The 23,599-nt window shown below is 61.6% G+C and overlaps 4 protein-coding genes across 8 annotated transcripts in view; 2 read left to right on the top strand and 2 right to left on the bottom strand.

Annotated features, from left to right (window-relative positions):
• Positions 1–16: 16 nt before the first annotated feature.
• Positions 17–3,752, top strand: CDK10 (cyclin dependent kinase 10). Its single transcript, XM_040615144.1, has 13 exons — positions 17–162; positions 587–659; positions 887–958; positions 1,059–1,161; positions 1,318–1,399; positions 1,827–1,894; positions 2,087–2,139; positions 2,263–2,332; positions 2,465–2,524; positions 2,658–2,781; positions 2,856–2,995; positions 3,167–3,219; positions 3,292–3,752. Exons 1-13 carry the CDS (start codon positions 52–54, stop codon positions 3,393–3,395), a joined length of 1,113 nt encoding a protein of 370 aa, XP_040471078.1. The 5' UTR covers positions 17–51; the 3' UTR covers positions 3,396–3,752.
• A 242-nt stretch (positions 3,753–3,994) lies between these two features.
• LOC121098041 (VPS9 domain-containing protein 1-like) lies at positions 3,995–10,619 on the bottom strand. Of its 4 annotated transcripts, none has more exons than XM_040615593.1 (16): positions 10,462–10,619; positions 10,108–10,180; positions 9,870–9,962; positions 9,601–9,763; positions 9,321–9,432; positions 9,093–9,155; positions 8,741–8,793; positions 8,554–8,641; positions 8,205–8,290; positions 7,643–8,127; positions 7,311–7,440; positions 7,040–7,233; positions 6,879–6,960; positions 6,674–6,781; positions 5,808–5,923; positions 5,426–5,540 (listed from the first exon to the last, which is right to left on the bottom strand). In XM_040615593.1, exons 1-15 carry the CDS (start codon positions 10,576–10,578, stop codon positions 5,848–5,850), a joined length of 1,923 nt encoding a protein of 640 aa, XP_040471527.1. In that variant the 5' UTR covers positions 10,579–10,619; the 3' UTR covers positions 5,426–5,540; positions 5,808–5,847. The 4 variants fall into 4 exon arrangements, with proteins under 4 accessions (XP_040471529.1, XP_040471530.1, XP_040471527.1 ...); XM_040615594.1 differs by having other exon boundaries at positions 6,674–6,778; XM_040615595.1 differs by lacking the exons at positions 6,674–6,781; positions 6,879–6,960; positions 7,040–7,233; ... (9 more) ...; positions 10,108–10,180; positions 10,462–10,619 and adding an exon at positions 3,995–5,114 and having other exon boundaries at positions 5,198–5,687; positions 5,808–6,644.
• A 107-nt stretch (positions 10,620–10,726) lies between these two features.
• On the top strand, positions 10,727–19,286 carry ZNF276 (zinc finger protein 276). 2 transcript variants are annotated; one of them, XM_040615182.1, is made up of 11 exons: positions 10,727–10,925; positions 12,565–12,874; positions 12,989–13,041; positions 13,627–14,124; positions 15,120–15,198; positions 16,395–16,475; positions 16,893–17,003; positions 17,081–17,156; positions 17,583–17,700; positions 17,955–18,054; positions 18,506–19,286. In XM_040615182.1, the coding sequence occupies exons 1-11, from the start codon at positions 10,727–10,729 to the stop codon at positions 18,789–18,791; spliced, it is 1,911 nt and encodes a 636-aa protein (XP_040471116.1). In that variant the 3' UTR covers positions 18,792–19,286. The 2 variants fall into 2 exon arrangements, with proteins under 2 accessions (XP_040471116.1, XP_040471117.1); XM_040615183.1 differs by lacking the exon at positions 10,727–10,925 and adding an exon at positions 11,296–11,388.
• FANCA (FA complementation group A) overlaps positions 19,213–23,599 on the bottom strand; it is a 37,093-nt gene continuing 32,706 nt past the window's right edge. Inside the window, exons 38-43 of the mRNA XM_040615181.1 lie at positions 22,708–22,770; positions 21,461–21,566; positions 20,985–21,060; positions 20,379–20,535; positions 19,943–20,035; positions 19,213–19,470 (exon numbers count right to left, since the gene is read on the bottom strand). Coding sequence (XP_040471115.1) covers positions 19,363–19,470; positions 19,943–20,035; positions 20,379–20,535; positions 20,985–21,060; positions 21,461–21,566; positions 22,708–22,770 — 603 coding nt within the window. The 3' untranslated portion in view covers positions 19,213–19,362. The remainder of the gene's footprint in view (positions 19,471–19,942; positions 20,036–20,378; positions 20,536–20,984; positions 21,061–21,460; positions 21,567–22,707; positions 22,771–23,599) is intronic.

Genomic DNA, 23,599 nt, shown 5'->3' with positions numbered 1-23,599 from the left:
CGGGGGGCGGGGCCAGCGCGGGGCGGGGTCACGGCGCCGGCGCAGGGCGGCATGGCGGAGGGCGGCGCTGCCGAGGGCGGCCCTGCCGAGGGGGAGCTGGAGCCGCTGCGGCTGCGGCGGCTGCGGGGCGAGGGCTTCTTCGAGGTGCCAGCGGCCGACCGGGTGAGGGGCCGGGGCCGAGGCCGAGGCCGAGGCCGGGCGGGCCTTCGCGTCTTCCGGAGGTGTCAGGGCCGGGGGGAGGGTCCCCTTGGCCTGGGGACCGCTGGGTGGGCCCGGGGCCTGCTGAGGGCAGCGAGGGCCAGGTCGCCCCTGCCGGGGACGCGGGGAGCAGCTGTGCGGGGCAGGGGGCCGGGGGAGCCGCCCCTGCCCCAGCCGCTGCCCGGGCTGCCGCGCCCGCCGTGCTTCTGTCACGCTGGTGTGGCCCGTAGGCAGCGGAGCGGTCCGGCGGCCTGCCCGGTGGGAGGGGGGCCGTGGGTTAGGGTGCCAGCCTGCCCCCGAGGTCGCGTGTCCCTGGGAAGGCTGGTGAGAGACCCTGAGGGCTGCCCTAGAGACAGCCCTCACCTGGGATGCGGTTCTTTGCTTCCAGCTGGGAAGATGCCGGAGCGTGAAGGAGTTCGAGAAGCTGAATCGGATCGGAGAGGGCACCTATGGCATCGTGTGTAAGTGTGGCGTTGCCGCTCGCTCCAGGCCTGGGGCAGAGGTGGTTGCTGGGTAGGCTGCGGCCCGCCTGCCTCCATCCTGGTGGTGAGAGCATGTGGGGCTGGGGGTTGCTACTGGGGGAACCGATGCTGGGGGGTGGCTCATCAGCACAGGGGTCCCGCTGACTCATGATAAAACTAGTGTTTGTTTGCTGGTGCTGACTGCGTGGCCGGTGCTGCTCTTCCAGACCGTGCCCGGGACACCCTGACAGATGAGACCGTGGCTCTGAAGAAGGTGCGGATGGACAATGAGAAAGACGGTAATGGAGGAGCAGGGAGCTGTGGTGGGGGTGGCTCCTATGGCGTCCTGGGAGCGTCCTCAGCCCCTGCCTGAGGCACTCGTGCAGTTGCTTTCTGCAGGAATGCCTATCAGCAGCCTGCGGGAGATAACCCTGCTCCTGCAGCTTCGGCACCCCAACATTGTAGAGCTGAAGGAAGTGGTTGTTGGGAACCATCTGGAGAGGTGAGAGTCCCTGCTCTGTCCTCCCATTGTCTCCTGCCCTCTCTGCCTTTCAGACCCACCTTGGTCCCCTGAGCCACCTCTTGCAGTACAGACCTGCACTGGGGCACCAGAGAGGTGTCTAGGGGGAGGCTCCTGACTGCATCTTGTCTATAACAGCATTTTCCTGGTGATGGGCTACTGTGAGCAGGACCTAGCTAGCCTTCTGGAGAACATGCAGACACCTTTTTCAGAGGCTCAGGTAAAGGTTGTGCTGGGCTTTAGGTACATCACCCCTGAAAGGGTACTGCTACTCTAGCCAGAACATACTGGCCACCGGTGTGGACTCCCTGGACCTTGTGGCTTCAGCAGGGCTGGGCAGTGCCAGGTGAGCTGGGATTCCTGGGCTGCATGGGGAGCCTGGGCTTAGCTGGCTCTTACAGAATGCTCCAGGGACTTCTCAGGCTGGGTTTTGGGCTGGAGCAAACTGGCAGGGAAACAGAGTTGGGAGAAAACATGCTCCCCAGGCAGCCTGCGAGCTACTCCGGGAGGACACGGGGACTGATGCACTGCAAAGCAGTGACAGATGTAGCAGACTGCAGGGCACCCAAGTGAGTTTAACCTCCAAGGGTTTGCCTGGCTGGTGCTGCTCTCACAGAGAGGTTGGTGCTTCTGTTCTTTGTCTCCAGGTGAAGTGCATCATCCTGCAAGTCCTCAAGGGCCTGCAGTACCTTCACGAGAACTACATCATCCACAGGTGGGAGCAGCGGGGTGAGCACAGCGGGAAAGGGGACACAGGGGGAAGGGGCTGGTGGGAGGGAGCCTGCTGAGCCCTCGGACCACAGCACCCTTCACCTGCAGCCCCTGTGTCCTGGGAGCAAGCAGCACAGTGTGGAGTAGCTCTGGGTGGGGGTTCGGCGCTGACCAGCAGCTCTCTGTTCCCCGGCAGGGATCTGAAGGTGTCCAACCTGCTCATGACTGACAAAGGCTGCGTAAAGATAGGTGAGCCACCGGCAGCTGCCAGTCTGGCTCCCGCCACGGATGTGCTTGCAGCTCTCCCTCCGCTCCGTGATGCGGTCAGAATGATGAGCTTGCTTCCCTTCTGATCTCAAGTCTCTGTTGCAGCTGATTTTGGACTGGCACGCACCTACGGGATGCCGCCGAAGCCCATGACCCCCAAAGTCGTCACGCTGTGGTGAGTGGCCAGTGCTAGGGGCCAAGCTGTGCTGGCTTGGTGTGATGCGCTTGAGTCCTTGCAGTGCAGCGGGCGCTTTGCTTGTGCCAGCTCCACCGTGGTCCCCTTGAGACAGTGCTGTCTCCTACGCAGGTACCGAGCACCCGAGCTGCTGCTGGGGATGACAACCCAGACCACCAGCATTGACATGTGGTAAGGGCGGGGCAGCAGGTGCTGAGGCTGGCTGGGCAGGGGCCTGTGGGGCTGCAGACCCACATTGGGGGGGGGTGTCAGTGGAGGGGCTTCTCCTGCCCCCACTGACACTTAGGTGTCCTCTGCTCTGCAGGGCTGTGGGCTGCATCCTCGCCGAGCTGCTGGCCCACAAGCCGCTGCTGCCGGGCACCTCCGAGATCCACCAGATTGACCTTATTGTGCAGCTCCTCGGGACACCCAACGAAAACATCTGGCCGGTGAGAGCAGTCCCCTGCTTCCCGCTCCCCCTGCCCTTTCCCCCTGCCTCTGCCTCATGCCCTGATCCCCTCAGGGTTTCTCCAAACTGCCCCTGGTGAGTCAGTACACGCTGCGGAAGCAGCCCTACAACAACCTCAAGCACAAGTTCCCCTGGCTGTCAGAGGCCGGGCTGCGGCTGCTCAACTTCCTCTTCATGTATGATCCCAAGAAGCGGTAAGAGCTGGTGGCAGCTCTGCATGGGCAGGACCTGGGGCAGGCAGGGGAGGAAACCTGCCCACAGACGGAGCCGTCGGCACCACCGCCCCTGTGACAAGGCCGTCCCCAGAGCTGGGGGCAGGTCAGTGCCTTCGGAGGGGTGCCTGCCATGTCCCCTTGTACCCCCAGGGCAACAGCGAAGGACTGCCTGGAGAGCTCCTACTTCAAGGAGAAGCCCCTGCGTAAGTAAACGCCCCATGGGGCAGGGCTGGGATGCTCTGGGCCCCACTGACGCCCCGGCCTCTGCCCCGCAGCCTGTGAGCCAGAGCTCATGCCCACCTTCCCCCACCACCGCAACAAGCGGGCAGCCACCTCCAGCGCTGGGACGGAGAGCCAGGTGAAGCGCAGCAAGCCCTGAGCTCTGTCCCGCGGGAGGAAACATGGTGCACACCAACTGGGATGGCTTTTCTTGGTGGAACAGCACCAACGCCACAGGCTCCATCCCTTCCCGGCATGGCTCCAGAATTGGATTTCCTTCCCTGCACCGGCGTGGGGACAGCTGGCTGCTGGAGGGGAGCGCTGCAACCCACCCCCACCCCATGTGGTCTCCTGCCCCAGAGCTGGGCAGGCTCCAGCTGTGGCTGGGCGAGCACAGCGCTGGTGGCAGGGGACAGGCAACGGGGCCCAGGGCTCAGCAGGGAGAGGCCGGGGCTCGGCCGGTGCTGGCTGCGTGGGGCCACCCCAGCTTTGCCATCAATAAAAGCACCTGCCAGCAGTGGGGAGTGAATTGCCTCGTTCCTCAGCTCCTGCTGGGCCGGGTGGCCCTGCTCCGGGGACAAGGACACCCCTGGGCTCTGCCTCCCTGAAACGGCCTTAAGCAGAGCCCAGCCCCACTCCTGGGAGGTGAAAGCTGCTGCCCAACGTCCTGTTGGATGGCACCGTGGGTTATGTCCCTTCCCCATGGACTTTGCATCCCCCGACCCCCCCCCTCAGCAGGGCAGAATGAGACCACCACACTGCGAGGCAGCCATGCTTTACTGAGATGTACTGAGCCGTTTACAGCAGGAGCGCCGGGGCTGGAGCAGGGGCCAGACGGGCTCCTACCGCCCCAGGGCCAAAGCAGAGCGTGGCACAGGCACTGCTGCCCCCGGCACAGCAAGTCTGGTGTCTCTTGGGCCGAGCGGTGGTTGTCCCCATCCCCTCCCAAGTGGGGAGGAATGGGAACAGCCAGCACCGCAGGGTGCTAGGACCAGGGCCTGGAGCCTTCTGCCAGCAGCATGTCCACCTCTGTCCGCTGCAGCCAGAGCCGCTGCTGCCTCTTGCTGCGCAGCTCCTGCCCGTGGTGGCGGGTGCGGCAAGCCTGCCCAGCCGCGCAGGCACCAGTGTGCAGCTGCCGGCAGGTCGTGCAGCAGTAGGAGGGCAGCACGCCCTGGCGCAGGCAGGAGTGCAGCTGGTAGCAGGGCAGCTCAGGGGCTTCCTGGGGGGCGGCAGGCGGCAAATCCTGGGGCTCCCCTGGTGTCTGGGGTTCTTGGCTCCCCGTGGCTAGGGCAGAGAGTGGGCTGCCAGCCCTGCTGAGCTCCTGGTCCAGGTAGAGGTGAGAGGAGGTGTCCGGCTCAGGGTTGCTTGCGGAGGACACTGGCTCCTGCCCAAGCTCACCATCTCCGCAGCGGTCCCAGCCCCTCCCAGGTACGTCCCCAGCACCTCGTGGGTTGCCAGGGTCCCTCCACAGCACTGGGGGGGCTGCATCCTCTCCCTCCGAGTCCTCGGAGCTGGCCGGCATCTCCCGGTAGAGATCCACACCGTCACCGCAGTTGGCAGCCGCCTGGGACTGGGTCCCCAGCTGCTGCAGCATCTCCACGCAGGCCTCCAGGTCCCCGGCCAGCCGCCGTGCTTCCAGCAGCTCCTCGGCGCGCAGCCGGCGCGGCTGCAGCCGCAGCACCACCTCCGCCAGGATCTCGCACTCCAACCGGCAGGCGAAGAAGCCGCAGGCGGCCGCGAGCAGCTCGGGCGCGGGGGGCAGCCGGGAGATGACCAGGCGGTGGCCGTCGCGTCGGTAGCCCAGCCGGGCAAAGCTCCGCACCAAGTCGGCTTCAGGGAGCGCCGGGCGCAGCAGGTGCACGTAGGCGCCGGAGAAGGTCTGCAAGGAAAAGAGGGGCACAGCTGGGGCCGGCACCCCGGGGCGCCCCCCGCCGCGGGCACCGGCCGGCAGCGCCTGCTCACCTGGACGGCGCCGAACTCCCTGCGCCAGGGGAAGAGGTAGAGGTTGGCGGCCGCCAGCTCCAGCAGGGCGAAGGCGCGGGCCAGCCCCCGCAGCGCCGGCCCCGGGTCCCCGCGGCCCCGCAGCGCGCCGGCCAGCATGGCGGGGGCGTCCTCCTGCAGGGCCGCCAGCAGCGCCGGCTCCCGCCGCAGCCGCTGCCGCAGCCGCTCGCCGAGGGACGCGTCGGAGCAGGCCCCGGCCTGGCCCTGCCGCAGCGCCCGCTCAAGGCAGCGCCGGTACTGCTGCCGGTACTGCTGCCGGTACAGCTGCCCGCACTCCTGCCGCAGCGCCGAGCCCGCGCACATCCTGCGGGTGCAGCGGCGTGAGCCCCCCGCTCCCCTCCGTCCCGTCCCGGCGCCCCTTCCGCTTCCCGCGCCGCGCCACCCGCCGCTGACGTCACATCGAAGGGGCGTGGCCTCCCGGGCGGGGTTGACCCCGCGTCGACATCGCCCCCTGGAGGACGGGAGTGGGGGCACCTCCAGCGGCACCCCCCTGTGGCACCCCCCGCGGCAACCCCCGGCGACACGTCCGCCGGCCACGGGGACCCCCCTGCCGTGGGAACGAGCGCAGTACCTGGCCGTGGGTGGCGGGGAGAGGGTCCCCCGCTGCCGCCTCACTGCAGGGACTCCACGTAGGACAGGGCGCTCTGCAGGGACGTCAGGCAGTACCCCTCCTCCCCGATCAGGTACCTGCACCGCACACCGCCAACACCGTCGCAGGGACACCGACACGGCCACCACAGTGCCACGGCTGGGATGCTGCCATGGCCAGGATGCCACCACGGCCACCGCACCACCCTGGCTGGGACACCGCCTCATCCACTGCATTGCCACGGCTGGGACACTGCCATGGCCAGGATACTGCCACAGCCACTGCACTGCCATGGCTGGGATGCTGCCACCACCATGGCTGTGATGCTACCATGGCTAGGACACCACTACAGCCACTACACCAGCACCACTGAGATACTGCCACTGTCACAGACTGGGACGCTGCCACAGCCACTGCACCACCATGGTTGGGACACTGCCACCATCACAGCAGGGACACTGCCATGGCACCACACCATCATAGGCAGGACACAGGACACTGCCATGGCCACCACAGCATCATGGCTGGGACACCATCATGGCCACCATACTGTCATGGCCAGGACACTGCTACCACCACGGCTGGGATACTGCTATGGCCATGCTACCTCCAAGGTTGGGACACCACCACCGCCATGGCCAGGACACCACCACAGTCACCCCACCTCTGCGGCCAGGACACTGCCATGGTTGGGACACCGCCACAGCCACCCGCCACAGCCACCCACCACAGCCCTGCGCCCACAGCAGCCACACTCCACGCTCTGATCCAGCTCCCATCCCCACGCCTCCAGCTCCGGGGATGCCCCCCCCGGGGTGCCCATGTGGCCCAGCACCCCCGGCGCCTACCCCTCGTGGATGAACTCCTCCAGGGCGGCGCACTCAGGCAGCAGCTGCGGCAGCCCTGTCTGCAGCACCACGTAGGACAGGATGGGCAGCAGGTCATCCGCCCCACTGCTGACAACAGGAACCATCAGCCACGGTGGCCACGGGAACCCCCAGCCCCACACCGGCACCCCAGCACCCCACTCCCCACTGTGCCCCCCATACTCACATGGCGGCAGAGGTGGGGGTCCGGCTGTCCCGGGCACCGCAGTACTCCTCGGCACACTCACAGATGCCGCGCAGGGCTCGCACTGTGGCACAGAGCAGGTGCTGAGCATCACCCTGCCACCCCCCTGACCCCCCATCAGCCCAGAGCCCCCAACTACGCACCGATGCACTCCAGCTTTCTGCGAGGACAGGTTTCTAGCGGGATGAGCCGCAGGTCCTCGATGGCGGAGCCGTACGCAGGGCAGCCAGGGGCTGGCGGGAAGAGCCGGGATGACAGCCCCATGTCGGCGGGGCTGGCGTGCCGGTGCTGCTCCATGCTCCGGGCCAGGGCTGCTTCGCGGGGCCGGTGCACAATCCTGCGGGCAGAGAGGCGAGGGGCTGCTGGGGCGGGGGCCGGGGGGCCTGGCTCGGCCCAGCTCAGGGCCCGTGGTACCTGTAGAGGGCCAGCAGTGGGGCCCAGAGCGGCGGGAAGAAGGCCTCCTCCAGGCAGGCCAGGCACTGGTCCTTGCCGGCGGCAGTGCTGAGCCCCTCGAAGGCCAGCAGCGTCAGGGACAGCAGCCTGTCTGGGAAGGGACAAGTTACGCAGCGTGTTTGATGGGTGCATGTGAGACCCCCCCCATCCTCCCCACCCTGCACCCCGAGCTCACCCCAGCTAAAGCAATGGGGTGCAGGGGGCCCCTCCTCCCCACCCCACAGAGCCCATGGCTGGGGAGACCCCCTTCCTGGCCCCCGCGGGTCCCCCCGACCCCGGCAGCCGTTGCTCACCAATGGCATTGTGGATGTCCCGCACGATGCCCTTCAGCTGCTCCGGCAGTGCCATCTCCTTCCCGGGGCCGGCCGGGGGCTCCCCGGGGGCCCAACCCTCGGGCGATGCCAGGAACCGCTCCAGGTCCTCGAAGGAGCTCTCCCGGGGGGTCTGGGGGGCTGCTGCCGGCCCCGGCCAGCCACCCTCTGCCTTGGGGGTGCCGGGGCTGCCATCGGTGAGGGGCATGCTGGACAGGCTGTGCCGTAGCCCGGCTGTGCCGTGCTCGGGCACTGAGAACATGCAGTGGAGACTGCGGGAGGCCCGGAGGCGGTGGCCCCCTGGCTCGGTGAGCAGCGAGCCCCCCGCATCCAGCGAGAGGAAGGAGAGGCTGGTGGGGGAGGCGGGTGCGGTGTCGGCGGTGCCCTGGCTGATGGCCGAGTACAGGCGGGCGTACACCGCACACTGCAGCTGCCGCAGGAGCTGGGCGATGGGGTGCTCGGGGAAGCTGGAAGCAGAGAGAGGGGGTGGGCAGGGGGCACAAGCAAGCAGCCGTGGCAGAGCCCCTTCCCACCCCGGCACTACCTGAGGAGGCAGGAGAAGAGCCCCGACACCAGGGAGAGGTCCGCCGGGCTCCGCTTCAGCCTGGCCTTCCACTGCCTCGGCCAGTCCTGGTGAGCACCCACAGCTGGTCAGTGGGGATGGCGTGGCACCCTGCCCCACGGCACAGCCTCCTGCCCCCGCAGTGCCAGGGAACAGAATAGCACCCTGTCCCATGGCACAGCATCCAGCCCCCACTCCGCCTGGGGATGGCACAGCACCCTGCCCCAGCAGCACCCAGGGGTGCCAAGGCCTCTTGCTCCACGGCACCCAAGGACAGCATGGTCCTCTATCCCCACGGCACCCACAGCAGCAGCCTCCAGCGCGTACTCACATGGTCCTGCTCGTACTCGAGGATGGCAGCGTAGAGAGCTCTCTGCTCCTGCTCCTCGGGCGTGAGGGCCACGCTGCTGGAGAACCTCCTGGTGATGCAACGGTCCTGGGTGAGGGCACCTGCCAGCGCGACCCCGGGGTCCTGGCTGTGACATCCCCCGGGTCCTGGCTGTGACACCCCCGCTCACCTGTTGGCAGCCTCCTGCAGCCGCAGCCGCCGCTCCTCCATTTTCCGCTGCAGCTGGGCCACGGCAGAGTTAAGGCTCTGGGGACCCCGCACCGCAGCGGCACCCAGCTGGCACCACTCGCCCGCCACCCTGGCACAACCCGCTGCCCCAGCACAGCCATGGCAGCCTGGGGGCCGGGATCAGCCCTTCTCCCACCTCCATCCCCCTGATCAGCTGGTTGCAGGACAGCACCGGGACCCCAAAAGCCTGCGTGGGATGGCTGCGGCGCAGGGACAGGGCACCGGCGCCTGGGCAGCACGTGGGGCTGTGCCGGAGCCCGGCGCTTTGAGCTCTCTGCTGCCGGGAAGGATACAGTCTCCTCCCGAGCCTTGGCGATCACCAAGTTCTCCATCATCTGCCGCTGCAGGGACAGTGTCTGCGAAGCAGGCAGCACGTTGGGGTCACCTGCCCAAAACCTGCGGCCGCCAGTGTGGCAGGCATGGAGCAGAGGGTCCCCCAGGCACCGCGGGGACCACCTCCCCTCCCAGCCAGCAGCAGTCCTCTCGCCCCAGCCTCCCACCCAGCGGGGCTCCCCACTTGCCAGGGAGGTCTTCTGCAGGGCCTGGCTGGGGTTCAGCCGCGCCACCCGTGCCTCGTAGGCGGCCTTCAGCTTCTGGTTCTGCAGAGATGCCTCCTCCAGCGGCGTCAGCTCCCTGCCGGGGACCAGCCCTCAGCACCCACCATGACACGCGCTGGGGCCTCTTCGCCGCCGTGCCCCCCAGCAGAGCGGGAGCCTGGGGATGACCCACCCCAGCCCCACGGTCTCTCTGGGCAGGCGTGGGGCAGATGCCAGCCCCCCGTGTCCCCCCGAGCCCCCGTACTTCCGTGTGCTCTGCGCCTCAGCAATCTGCAGCTTCTGGAAGATCTCCGGCGGCAGGAAGGGAGAGAGCTTCCCCCCCTCGTCCGAGAAGACCCTGCGGTGCCGGGGGAGGGGCGCGGGGCCCCCACCCCGCTCCTGCACAGCCGGTTTTGCCTGGGCTTTCCCTGGGGAGGGAATGAGAGAGGAGTCAGCCGTGCCCCCCCACCAACCTGGCCCCGGGGGGGGGGGGGGGCGGCTCCCCACAGCGGGACCCCAGGACCCCACGCTCACCCAACGCGGCTGCGATGGACTTGACTCTCTCCAGGCACTGCTCGGCCAGCTTCAGCATCTTGGGGGTGTCGGGGGTGACCACCTCACTCCCGTCTGGGGGGACATGCCGGGTGTCAGGGCCACCTGCAGGGCGCCCGCTGACCACGGCTGTGCCAGCCCCACAGCCCCGCAGGGCCAGGAGGCGCAGGGGGGCTGCGGGGGGCAGCGGGGGGCTGCGGGGGCCGGGGTCCTGCCCTACCTGTCCCCGCCGCCTCTTCCTGCAGGGCCTGAGCGATGAAGGCGATGCTCTTCAGGTACTCCACGTAGGCCTCCTGCCAGAGGGGAGGGGTGAGCCGCGGCCCTCCCGGGCAGCCCCAGCCCCGCTGGCAGGAGCGGGGCAGCCGGGGGGGCGGGGCCCGCAACCCCGGTAGCACCGGTGAGACCCCTGCAGCCCGCCGGGCCCTGCGGGGGGGCAGGATCGGGCCCTTGCCTGGGGGTGTCGGGCTCGGGGGAGGCGGCCCGGGGACCCCCAGACCCCGCAGCCTGCCCGGGACCTCGGGGCACCCCCCGGCCCTCCCGGTGCCCCCAGGGTCCCGGCCCGCTCCGCGCTCACCCGCGGCCGCCCGGCGCTGTCCATCTCCAGGGCGCCGCTGGCCGCCCTCATGGCGCTCTGCAGGGCTCGGCCCGCCCAGGGAGGCCCCGCGGGCCCCTCGCCGCCCGCCGCGGCCATGGCGGCGGCCGCCGCCCGGAACGGCGCGATCGGGCCCGCGGCACCGGCGGAGCGCGGCGGGGCCGGACCGGCGGCGGGGTCCTCCCGGCCGGCGGGGGGCGCTGCGCCGGGCGGGGCGGGGCGGGCCGGGCCCGCGGCGGCGGCGGCGATGAAGCGCGATCGGCGCGGCCGGTTCCTGGCGGCCGCGGGCGGCCCCAGCGCGGCGGCCCCCGAGCCCCGGCGACGGCCCGGTCCGACGGCCCGCGGGACCGAGTCGGCGGCGGCGCGGCTCGAGGCCCCCGCGGGGTGGGCCCCGGCGGCCGCCGCCTGGACACGGCCCGCCGCCCTCGGCGGGGCCCCGGAGGCAGGTGAGGCCCGGCCCGAGTGGGGCGAGGGAGCAGCCCGGGGGGGCGCTGTGCCCCGTGGGGCTGGGACGCGGCGGCCCGGACCCCCGCCTGGCTGTGCCCGCGGGTGGGGTCACGGAGCCGCTGCGGGGGGCACCGGGCACCGCGGGCACGCAGCCCCCCGGGGCACCGGGGGCCGCCTCCCGGGGCAGGCTGGTGAGTGGGTGCCGGTGGGCGTGTGCTGCCGGGCACCGGGGGCTCTGTGCTCTGCCGGGGACCAGCCCACCCCCCGCGGTCTCTCCGGGGCGCTGCTCCCCCGGGCTCTGCAGGGCTCTGCCCCCGCCCCCCCCCCCCGAGCTCTCCTCCCCCCCAGCTCTCCCCCCCGGGCTCTCCGGCTCTGCCCCATGCTAGGACCTGGGTTTGGCTGTTTGCATAGAGCATCCTCCCCCGGAAAGTGCTGGGGCTCCCGGTGTTGGTGACCGATGAGGTAAGGGGGAGCTTCGGCAGCACCACGGGGGAAGAGCCCGGGGGACAGTGATGGGAGCTGACCCTCCCCTCCATCCTGGGGGGCTCTGCCACTGTCCCCCGGTGTGGCGGCAGCCGATAGCCAAGCGCGTCACTGCCGGTGTGGCTGGGTGCAGGAGATAAGTTTTGCACCTCAAACGGCTCAGAGTTGGGTGTCTGAGGGCAAAGCACTGGTGGCAGGGGCCGCAGTGCCTGCATGTCCCCCCAGGCTGGGGGGGCTGGCTGTCCCTCCCGCCCCTGCTGGGCTTAAAATCAGGGAGGGCAGCTTTGAGCCCTCCAAAGCGCTCACCCCCACGGGTGCTGCTCCTCGTTGCTTCTGTGCCCTCGCCGGGGGCTCTGCTGGCTGGCCCCACCAGTCCCCAGTGTGCAGCTGCACCCCAAAGGGCTCTGAAAGCCATTTGTGTGGTCTCGGCGATGGCGGGGGGGCTGGTGGGGGCTGCAGGCAGGACCCTGCTCCCTCCCGGTCCCGGCGGGCGGCCCGGAGGGTTTGGAGCACAGCTGTGTTGCATCAGGGCCGGGAGGAGGCTGGAGCCGGGAGTTTTCCTCATGCTGGCAGGCGGTCAGGGCGCAGCAGAGGGATGCAGCCGTGCTCTGCAGAGTAGGGATGCCACGGGAATGGGAATGCTTTGCATCCTGCCCCGCTGCTCCGGGTTGGCCTCGCTCCCCGAACAGGAGCCCCGCACCCCCAGCTCCCTGCGCTGCTGCAGGGCACCATGGAGGCGGCTGAGAAATGGCGGCTCGGTTGGGCTGTGAGCACCGGGGCGGATCAGGCTTGTGGCAGCCGAGGGCTGGCTATAAATACTTGGGAGATAAACGCTGGGGAGGGAGAAGAACTACTTAAGCTGAGGGACAGTCTTGGCAAAAGCACAAGCGTATGTGAGCGAGCCCCGGGATGTGCTACAGCTCGAAGGAGGTTCCCAGAAAGGCTGATTTTAGGGTCAGTGGTGCCCCAGTCGGCAGGGGAGGGTCAAGGGGAAGGTGTCTCTCTTCCTACCTGGCTTTTCTGTGCTCATGCTGAAGCCAGGGCTTTGGAGGCAGCCTAGAGCGAGGGAAGGGGAATGGGAACATCTTCCTTCGGGCCATAGCCAGCTGCCATACTCTCGCAGCAGGCACCCAGTCTTCGGTCCTTCTCTGGCAGGAATCGGCAGAGCCCTGAGCACTGGGTATTGTCGCCTCTGCCACGGGAAGTTCTCCTCCAGGAGCCTGCGCAATGCCTTCGGGAAGGTGCCTGTCATGGGGGAGAACTCGGAGAAGCAGCGACGTGTGGATCAGGTCTTCTTCACCGACTTCCAGCGGCTGGTCGGCGTGGCGGTGCGGCAGGACCCCGCGCTCCCCCAGTTCGTCTGCAAGAAATGCCATGCCCAGTTCTACAAATGCCGCAGCGTCCTCAGGACATTTATCCAGAGGGTGAATGCGTCTCCCACAGGCCATGTGAAGTCAAAAGGAAAGTACGTTGCACTTCTTTCTTCCCGGGAGCTATCAGGAGCGATAAATTGCCCCGTGTTGATGCCGGGTCCCTCCATGACCCCTGAGACCCCACTGTGCTGTTCTGGCTTTTGCAGGAGCGGCGCGGCCCAGGCCCAGCCGGGTGGAGACGGAGGTGCCTCCTGCCTGGGTGAGTCCCTGCTCCCAGAGCCACTTCTCTTTGCTTTCAGTGATACCATCAGCAAAGCACTGGGCTTTACGGGTGTTGAGGAGCGACCACCCGGCAGGGCAGTTCCTGTGTCACTCCACGCAGCTGTGCCCTAGTCTGGCTGCTTACAATTCCCCCTCCTCCCTGGGCCAGGAGCTCTCCCCTCCAGCTCCCCAGGAGGATCCTCACTGGCATTGGCCTCCCTGAGCGGAGCAGAACTGGTGTGGGCTCACGTGGAGGGTGCGGAGAGCAGGCAGAGCGGGCTTTGGTGGCAGTGCCAGGCCCATCCCCGCTGCTGCAGACACTGGGGGTGATTGGAAATTTACTTTCAGCTGCAAAATTCACGGTGCTGGCAGTCAATGGGACTGCCCCCCCGGTTCATCTGGGTGTCTCCCACCTGCCTTATGGTGCAGAAATGCAGTGTGGCCTTGGGGGGAGCGGGTCCGCAGCCCTGTCCCCTCCCTGGGTGGGGGGAGCGGGTCTTTCCCTGTCTCTCCCCGCAGCTGGCAGTGCCCTTTGCTGGCCCAGGGCACTGACTGTGTGCGTGCTGCCTCTCCCCTCCCACAGTGGACCTGATCACCTCCAGCCCCCAGTGCCTGCACAGCCTGGTGACGTGGACGCACACGCACGCCGGGAGCTGTACGTCGGTGCCCAGCCTGCAGAGCGTGCTCTCCTCCGAGTACTGCGGCATCATCCGTGCTGTCTGGGGCTGCGGGGATGGGCACGACTATGTCATGGATACAGATTCGGACTGTAGCACGGTGCTTGTCGACAATGCCTTGTCTGTCAAACGGGAATGGAACAAGAGCACGGCGCAGCACTTGACTGACAACGGGGCAGGCGCAGACAATGCTGAGGCTGTTTCTGCTCCCAAACCCCAGCATGCTCCAGTAAGGACAACTCCTTGCCAGCAGCCCGCAAACAAAGGGACCACATCGGTGCCACTGAACGTGGAGAATGAGCTGCCGCAGGACAGGGATTCATCTCACTTGCAACTGGACAGCGTGGCCTCCATACAGGAGAAAGCCCTGTTGCAGCCCGTGTCACCACTGAGCAGTGTCACAGGTAAGGGATTTGCCTTCTGACCTCCCCGCAGGCCTCTGGGAAAGGGCAAGGAGCTGGAGAGCTGGCCCAGGGAGCAACGATGGGGCTGGGACCCCTCCTTGGAGACTGCCACTCCTCAGGGAGGACGCGGACCCCAGCTGGGGACTGCCGGTTGCCCAGAGAATTGCCTCTGACCAGGGATGCTGAGCCTTGCAGAGGGGAAGGGGGAATGCGGGTTTGGCTGACCACATCACCCAGAAAGAGCCGGTCTCCTCGCCCAGTGTGCTGTTTCCCCCTCACATGGCGCGGTGAGAGCTGGCTGTTCCTTAGCAGGCTGCGCCTGGCTGGTGGGAGGCTGCTGTCCTGGGTAATGTGTGCCTCCTGAGTGGTGCAGAACGGTTGCTGCTTCTCCTGCACCACATTTGCCAGATGTGTGTTTCTGCTGAACCCAAACCCTCTCCATATGCCAGCATGGAGGGGTTTCCCCTGCCCCGCTGCAGCTGATGCCAAGCAGCAGGAGCCCTGCTGTCCACAAAGGGAAGTCTTTGGGCGGGCTTGCTGTGGGCTGAGTTAATGTGGGTTTACTGCTGAGCCCCCATGAAATGCTGCTTCCAGAAGAGAGGAATTAACAGAGATTTTGAGTTACAGAATCAGGCTGTGTTTAGCTCTGACAGCTGCAGGTGTCCGCTGCTGGAAAGAGGAACAGCAGCTGGGACATATGTGGGGAAAAGTCTTTCATGTACAAAGCAGGAGTCTTGGGGAAACCAAAAGATGCTTGTGGCAACTGCAGGGTGAAGGCTTTCCCATCCCTAGGGCGCAGGAAGAGCAGTCTCTGAGCACGAGACATGGAATTTGGTTTTAAATAATCATTAACTTGTTGTGGAGCACATATTTTCAGGCGGTATGAGCCACGCTGAGTGAACCTGGAGGGGCTGGTTCCTTCTCAGCAGCTGTCTCCGCTGGCTTGTTCTTGCTGCTTTTCCTTGTAACGCACCGTGTTCTCCTTCATTCCCTAGGACAGTTGAGTGGGAAGCAGGTTCTGTCTGCAACGTCGGATGAGCGGGTAAAAGACGAGTTCAGTGACCTTTCTGAGGGGTGAGAGAAGAGTGGGTTTAAAATAGCGTAAATGTCTTCTTTGCGAGTATGAAATGACCTGCCTCGGAGAGCTCTTTTCTCCACGAGTGACCTGGCCCTCAAGGCCTCTTGGAACCAGTGTCAGAGGCGCAGGCTCTGTGGCAGCTGTGACAAAGCTCACGCTGCTGACGCGCTGAACTCCCCTCCTTGCTGCCTCTGCTGCTGCGGGTGGTGGTTTGCACAGCGGCGTGTGTGTGTTTGCACACGTGTGTGCTCTCTGGCTGCTTCCAGCAAACCAGGTCCTGTTTCATTCCCCCCTCTCTGCTCTGGGGAAGGAGTCATGCAGGGGGCAGTGGGGGCTTGCTTGGTCCTGGATGCCGCTGCTCCAGCCCCTCAGCCTCAGAGCAATCCCCTTTGCGGCCGCTCCAGAAGAGCGGTCGGTGTGTGAGAACGCAGGCAAGAGGCGTCACTCAGAGAAATCGCCCTGTTTGCTCCCGGGAAGAGGAGGGACACTGGCAGCTTAGCAGTCTCCATGATCAAAGATTTGGTTAAATCCTTCAACCATAGGTATTTAAAGTGAATAATGTAAATAACTGGTAATTGAGTGCAGTCTTTCTGTGTTTAAAGTACCAAACGGCTGAGTGCAGGCTTATTTCAGTGTGTCAGCTCAATCTGTCAGCTGTCATATCCAAAGTGCCACAACAATTTATTGCCTGTTTCCTGGCTTCAGAATTAATTGCTTCTTGTATGGCTTAGGACTTAAAAGGAGGAAAAAAGAAAAACCCAAGCTTATGTGGCTGCTACGTATGAGGAAATACAGAGTGACCTGCAGCTTAATTAACCTGCGCCAGACAACTATATGATGTTCTTGCTCTACAAAATTATTTTCCCAGCATAGAAAGCGGTGGCAACATCCCTCAACAATGAATAGATCTTTTCAGTAACAGCCAGTCTTTTGTTCTCCTGACAGTGGTTCAATTATTCTTACAGACATCTAGTCCTAAAAGGACCTGATTTTGCTATTTGCTGTGTTCCCCAGTGCTGTGTTTGCTTGGGGAGATTATGGGGGAGGAGCACACGTGGAGCCTCTGCTGCCGTGCCGTGGTGTGGGGGAGATGGATGCGCTGAGAGTGAAGAACACACATTGCTGCTGCGGATGCTGCTGCTGAAGTGCCAGCCCGGTGCTGTGTCAGTAAAGTGCATCTTCTCTCTCTCAGGGACTTCTTGAGTGATGATGAAAATGAGAAGAGAAATGTGCAATCTTCAGATGACTCCTTCGAGCCTTACCCCGAAAAGAAGTAAGAGGCTTCCTGCGCGGTGAGCAGAGCTCTCTGTGGATGGGGGGGGGGGCTGGTGCCCGCCTCTGCTGTGTGTGCACCGTGGTGGGCTCCGCTGGGCCATCGCGATTGCTTTGCTTTATGGTTTCCGTTCCCTACGTGTTTCTTACGTGTTCCTGCCTGGAGGTCATTGTGTCACCCCAGCCCCTGTGTTCCCCGAGCTCTCCATCGGGTTGAAGCTGGGCCACCTCCCTCACTCCCAGGCTTGGCCCTAGTTACTGCGCTTGCATGACTGTGTGCGTGCTCCTGCTTTGCCACGTCACACATCGGGCTGAGCTGTCAGACCTGGTGTAATGCTCGGGGGCGATTAGGTGAGAGGGCTAAAAACCAAGATCAAGTATTAAACCACTGTCTGTCTTCTTTCATCTTCTTTGGAAGGGTTTCTGGCAAGAAAAGCGACAGCAAAGAAGCAAAGAAGGCAGAAGAGCCCAAAATAAGGAAGAAGCCAGGGCCTAAGCCAGGCTGGAAAAAAAAAATCAAATGTGAAAGGTAATAAGGAGCAGGTGAAAGCTGGGTGACAGCCCTGCGCTCGGCACGCTGGCTGACAGCAGGCCTCTGCTTTGCAGGGAGGAGCTGCCTACCATTTACAAGTGTCCTTACCAGGGATGCACGGCTGTCTACAGAGGGGCAGATGGCATGAAGGTGAGTTCCCGTCCTGAAACTGTAGCTTGGAGTACCACAGAGCCATTTCCGTATGAAGAGAGGCTCCGTGACAGGTTTAATTCATCGCCTCGCTCCGCAGGAGGCAGCGAGCCACTGAACAGTCTGCTGAGAGTCCAAGGCCTTTTTCTGCACTCCCAAACACAACAGGAACTGCTCTGGCTCTCATGCTCCTGTTCTGGAAGTGGGCTGCTGGCTCGGTGGCAGCTCTTGGAACAAGCTCTGCTGTGTCCTGTTAAAGCCCCTGCTGCCAGGGGTAGATTGGGATGCAAGTCTGGTTTTTTACAGTGAAGCAGCGCTGATGCGTGAGCCTGCCAAGATGGGGGTCTCGTTTTTGGGGAGATCCAAGTTTTTTTACAGTGGGGAAGCTGCAGCCCTGTGGTTAGAAGCTCTGTCCTTTCTTTACAGAAACACATCAAAGAGCATCACGAAGAGGTTCGGGAGAGGCCCTGTCCTCATCCTGGCTGCAACAAGGTGTTCATGATTGACCGGTACCTGCAGCGTCATGTGAAACTCATTCACACAGGTGTGTCCCAGCAGCCGATGGGCAGCACAGGCACCCAGCACTTCGCTGCACAAGGCTTGTAGGTGCCGTGGCAAGACTCTGCGTGGGGTGCAGAACCGTCTGTCTTGCCTGTAAACCTGCAACAAGCCATCACGTGGAGGATATGAGGCAGGGGAGGAATTCAGACTCCGCTGGCAGGCATGGGCAGCTGTGTGTGTGTTTCATGTACTAAGAAATTGGCAGAATCGATGACTCTTTCCCTTTTTCCATTGCAGAGGTACGTAATTATATCTGTGATGAATGTGGGCAGACATTTAAGCAACGCAAACACCTCTCGGTCCATCAGATGCGGCACTCGGGAGCAAAGCCTTTGCAGTAAGTGCACACTGACCATCTGTTCGTAGCTAAGAAAAGGGATAGGAGGGGTGGTGAAGCTGGGCTGAGCTCCCGCAGTCGCTGCCCTTAGCACAGAGCAGTTCTGTGATACAAAGCCTGCCTGCGGCAGGCAGCGTCCTGGCTGAACTGTTTTAAATGTCCATCCCCATGCATGCTCCACCTCTGGAGCTTCCCATTGCTGAGCAAGTCTTGTGCCTCCTTCCATTCCTGTTGTTCAGAGTTTAGCAGGCAGTTGCTCGGCTACCCATGATGGGCTGCAGGCCTGAGGAGCAGAGTCGTGTTGTGTGGCTGGGGTAGTTGTGGGAGATGCTGTGAGCGAGCAGCTCTGAGGCTATACTCATCCCCTCTTGGGCTTATTCAGCGTGACAAAGGGCAGACGCTATGACTGGGTCCTTGGACTTGGTGCCGACACCCCACTTTGCCTTCGCAGGTGTGAAATCTGTGGTTTCCAGTGCCGACAGCGAGCGTCGCTCAAGTACCACATGACCAAACACAAAGCTGAGACGGAGCTAGAATTTGCCTGTGACCAGTGTGGGAAGCGCTTTGAGAAGGCCCATAACCTTAATGTCCACATGTCCATGGTGCACCCTCTGACCCAGACTCAGGACAAAGCCAAGCCACTGGAGCCAGAGCCCATTCTCCTCCTAAATACTTCAGGGACTTCGGAAAGTCAGGTGGTAAAGCCAGAAGTGACTGCGCAGCAGGAGCCCACCTGAGGGGGACGGGGAAGCTTTCCCAGTCCAGCCCTGTAGAAACCTTATAGCAGAGTGGAGATTTTTTAATCTACGTTTTAGTCTCCCAAAGAACTCAGTGGAATTAGCTTCAGCTTGCTCAGAAAAAGCTTGTTATCATGCTGTGATTCTCCATGCTCACGTCTGATTCAGCAGTGTTGTACTAAGAGTCTGTCTAATCCCAGGGGAATGGATGTTCGGCAGCACCCCTTCGTGGTCCCCCTTCTCCCCACGCACACCATTGTAGAAACAGAGTTGGCCACAACTGTTCCCTGCCCGCACAAGCTGCTGCCTGTACAGAAGTGCCCTCAGGTGGCTCTAAGGGTATGTAGGACAGTGGAGCAATTTTAAGTAAACACTTTGTTTTGGAAAAAAAAAAATTACAACTCCCAAAGCAAGTCTAAACTGAAATTTGTAACCTACTTTTTATTGTAACAAGAGCTTCATGGTTATGCTTGTAATAAATTATTTACAAAGTAATTTGAAAGAAACAGCAGTGGTGAAAGGTAGCACCTTGTCTGTCCCTCCATCCTAGCCAGGGTGTTCTGCCCGTCACTCAGAACAGGACCAGCTCTTCCTCCAGCTCCATGGCCACAGCAGGCCTCGAGGCGTGCAGGAGGGTGGCTCTCAGTGCTGGGTCAAGTTCTTCACACGTGGCCAGGAGCTGGGGAGAGGGCAAGCAGCCGCTATCAGACCTGCTCATCCTTCCTCAAGGTGAGTTACAGCAACACTGCAGCGTTTTGCTGTAGTGCAGGGAGAGGGAAGCTGTTGCCAACTGGCACAGAAATACCCATCTCCTGGCTGACAACCCGCTGCTGTGGGAAACTTCAACAGGTGCCGCTCTGCTGGGCTTGGTATTTCCCCCCCAAGACCAAGCATTAAGCGAGCAGCGGGAGCAAGAATGAGCATTTAAAATGGCTGAGAAGGAGCCTGCAGGCTGGGAGGGAGGATGTGGCTTTAGCACTGGACTGAGCAGCAGGTGTCCTCCACCACTCCTAAATGTGTTAGGGAAATGCTGAGTGTGTCACAGGTTAAGCAAGCAGCACCAGTACAGGAGTGGTGCCCAGGAAAGGCTACACAGGCAGAAGCAGCACTCCCAGCTCTCGCACACCAGGAAAAGAAAAATATTAACACACCGGTTGTATGTTTCCAAAGCTTTGGGCAGGGCAGCGTGGGATCGCACCAAGCAGGAACTGCCGGGCTGTGGAGATCAGCTCCAAGGGATCCCCCTGGAGAACACAGAGACAGCCGATAAAGGCCAAGCGCAATGTCACTTCCAGCCCTCAGTCCTTGCCTTCCAAAGTGAAACAGGAACCATTACGTCACACCTAGGGGCTATTCAGAGGTTCTGAACATCAGTCAGTGACTACATCCACCCTGAGGTTCTGTACAAGTAAGACAGCAGCAAGGCAGCTTCTCTGAACCCCAAGGTGCGAGCAAGCTGACTGCTTGCAAAGGCAGCTGCACAAGCGCCCTTTGCTTTGTAGAGGAAGGTGGGAACAAGGAGGGATGCTGCAAGTGGCAGGGATAAAGATTAGGATTCACAGTTACGGAAGAGTCAGCTTCACTCACGTGCTCTGTGGGGTCTGGGCTCTGGCCTGCTTGGTCAGACTGCGGCAGGTCTTTGCCTTCCACAAAGAGTCGAAGCAGCTGGATGTACAGATCGAGCGCCACGTAGAGGAAGGTGGGCTCTCGAGCGAGCAACTCATGGTGAAAGCAAGGGGTGAGGCTAAAGGAGGTCACACCCGATGTCTGGTTAGCACTGGTTCTGTGGTAGACTCAAACGCGGAAAGACAGAAGGCAAACACAGCTGGTGCTCTTGCCGCTGTCCATTTTACAAGTCCCATTGTGTGCAGGGCCGCCCCCCTGCCAGGAGCAGGAAGGCAGCCAGGGACACTCCCATCTGGAGCATGAAGAGAAACTTCTAGCAGAAGATACAGGACTCATTAAATAGCAATTCTGCCATGATCAAGTATTCTCTCCTGCACAGCTAATGTAATTGCTCAGCCCACCTGCAGGCCAGCCACAGTTACCTCTGTGCCAGCTGTTGTACATGCAAACGATCAGCCACAAAACCACAGAATGGTTTGGGCTGGAAGGGACTTAAAGGTCATCTCGTCCCAACTCCCCTGCCATGGGTACACGAGCACCTCCCTTCCGACCCCAGCAGGACATTACCTGTAGAATGCAACAGGCAAGAGCTGGATGTGATGGTCCGAGGCTGCACTGCGGAGGACATGGTATTTCCTAGGGTCTGCAATGGACAAAGAGAAGCACTAAGCATCTTTAGTAGTCCTCAGGCCACCTTGCATACTTCTACAGCAGCACAGGGGCCATACAGTTTCCTTCCAGCCCACAATAAACACTGGTGCTTGGTGGGGGTGACCACTGAGAGAAGCGAGCTTCCCCACTGAGGCTTTCTCTACCACAGGGAACAATACTGAGTTTCAGTTGTTCCTGATCATCAGCTGGGTCACCATACTGCAGGGTTGAGAAGCAGGATGTTCTGGAATTTTACTCAAGCAAGTGTTTTTTGTGCTGCTTACAAAGGCCCCTCAGTTCCTTCTTACAGGTACATTCATTCATCAGAGAGAGGAGAGCAGCTGGCAGCACTGAACCTCACCTTTCCACCCTTGCAGGCAGGACTCGCTCACCTTTCTCTGCTGAATAGAAAAGAAGTGGCCAGGACATGCCCCTCTCTTCCAGGCACTGCAAGATCTCCAGGGACCATTCCTGAGAAGTTTGAAAATCAACTCCCTCCTGGGTGTCAGAAAGGACAGGTCAAGTTAGGCTTAGGTTTTAGTTGCATCAAAGCAGAAAGGAACCCCTCGTAAGAGAGTGTGTCCATGAAGTGCTCTATTAAAGGACCTTTACAAATTCAGCCCAAGTGCTTCCCCTGGCCTGGCAGCCTGGACTCCCCCAGGCAATCAGGCATTGGAGTAACACAGTGCCTTGTCACCAAACCAGGCCACCACAGGGCTCAGCAGAGCAATTTGCAAGAGAGGGGGAAGCAGCACCGATGAGCAACTGACTCATCACCAGCACACTTCCCAGCAGTGCTCAGCACAGAGCCACTTCATGTCCTGCACCAACCCACCCCACTCCCCAGAGCAGGTTTTTTCCCCCTCTAACCTTCCTAGTGACAACATGTCTTGGGATTGTTGAATGGCTGGGTTTTTTTGTATTACTCATTTTACTTGGAATAACCTCCCAGATAGGTTTGCTCAAGATGTTTCTTGCCTCAATGACTCTTCCTCCAGACCCTCCCAGAGGCAGACCATGAGACAAAATGATTATTTTTAACTTGAATCTGCTCCCTGATCCAATCTGTTAGGTGACTACACAAACGGCTGCACTTCAAAGCTGAGAAGACAGCAAAGGGACAGGAACAAGCATTCACAGGTGGGAGGATGCTTAGGACAGACAGCTGCTGGAAGAAACTTGTCATCTTTGCTTCATTTAATAGCATTAAATCATTTGGAAACTAATGTTCCTCCTTGCTGAGGACCCCTGCTCTTATGAAATACCACATATGTTTCCAGCCTGAGGAAAAATGTCCTCCAACAACTGTGAGGCACAACACAAAAGCTAAGAGAGAGAGATGAGGTCCCTGTGCTACCTGGGAGGTGTAAAGTCTGAACTGAAAATAGCAAGTCATTCAAGGAAGAGAAATAAAAGCTACTATAGTGAAAGGGGAGATAACATCGGTTAGAGGAAAACACAGGTTTAATCTGATTGGGACAGAAAGGCTTTCAGCAGGCTCTGTCTGGGATGCTGATCCCTTCCTTCCGGCAGAACAAGCTACCAGCCTTCACAGTACCAGTACAAAGCATTTTTAGGCAGCAAACCAAGCCGATTAGACACATTTGTGTCATGAGAATTCCCTCAGGGCTGAATTTACCTTTGGTGCTATTTTTGCTGAGATGACATCCATGAGTGCAAAGAACAGCAAAGAAACAAGAAGCTGCAAGGAAAAGAGAGACTGCCTGTTAGTTGTATCTGTGGTGGTGACCCAGAACTTTTGCTTTCCAGTCCCAGTCAGGGAAATAACATTTCATCAAGTATGTTCCCAGGGTGGACCTGGGATGAACTACAAGCACTGCTGTTCCTTCCAGGTGAAGGCAGTGTGTTTGAAGACAACAGACTGCAGCCTGACCTCATCGTTCATTGCTTCCAAGGGTAAATTCTACACTATATTTACTACTCTCGAAGCAAGGCTTGGCTGCAGTCAGAAAGCTGGACAACAGATGACAACCTCTGTCAAACACAGGTAAAACTGAATGAGCAAGCACAGATGTAAACCTGGAGGACAGCAGTTGCTGGTCCACAGCCAGCATGGCATACCACCAGCAGATGCTGTGCAACCTCCCGTCTCAGCAAGCCCGTTGTAATCTTGTCCCAACATACACTGGTTATCACTTTTCTGGATCCCTACCATGCAAATCAAAGGATGCAGTGGCTTTGTGATCCTAGGAAATTAAAGTTAACTAAGTTATTTGTGCTGCTAAACCAGTTGTAAAGCTAACCTTCATTTCCTGTCTCTGAGCAGGGAGCGGGCTGAGCCACACAGCATATTCTGTGCACTGCAGGTCTGTTTGCACTTGCACAGCGGTCAGACCAGGGCAGGGAACATGGCAGTGAGAGACCTTTCACTTCAGCTGAGAATTCTCCAGAGGCACAGACTGCTACACGTAGATGGATCAAACAAAAAGGAGTTCTGGATGTGGAAATCCTGGGTTCCTTGCATTTAACTACAGTGTGCCATCCCCAAAAGGTGGCTAATTTCACAACAC

This window comes from Falco naumanni, chromosome 15 (assembly GCF_017639655.2).
Source record: "Falco naumanni isolate bFalNau1 chromosome 15, bFalNau1.pat, whole genome shotgun sequence".
Taxonomy (NCBI): Eukaryota; Metazoa; Chordata; class Aves; order Falconiformes; family Falconidae; genus Falco; species Falco naumanni.
The sequence above is the reverse complement of the archived record's forward strand: the minus strand, read 5'-3'. Positions and strand labels throughout refer to the sequence as shown.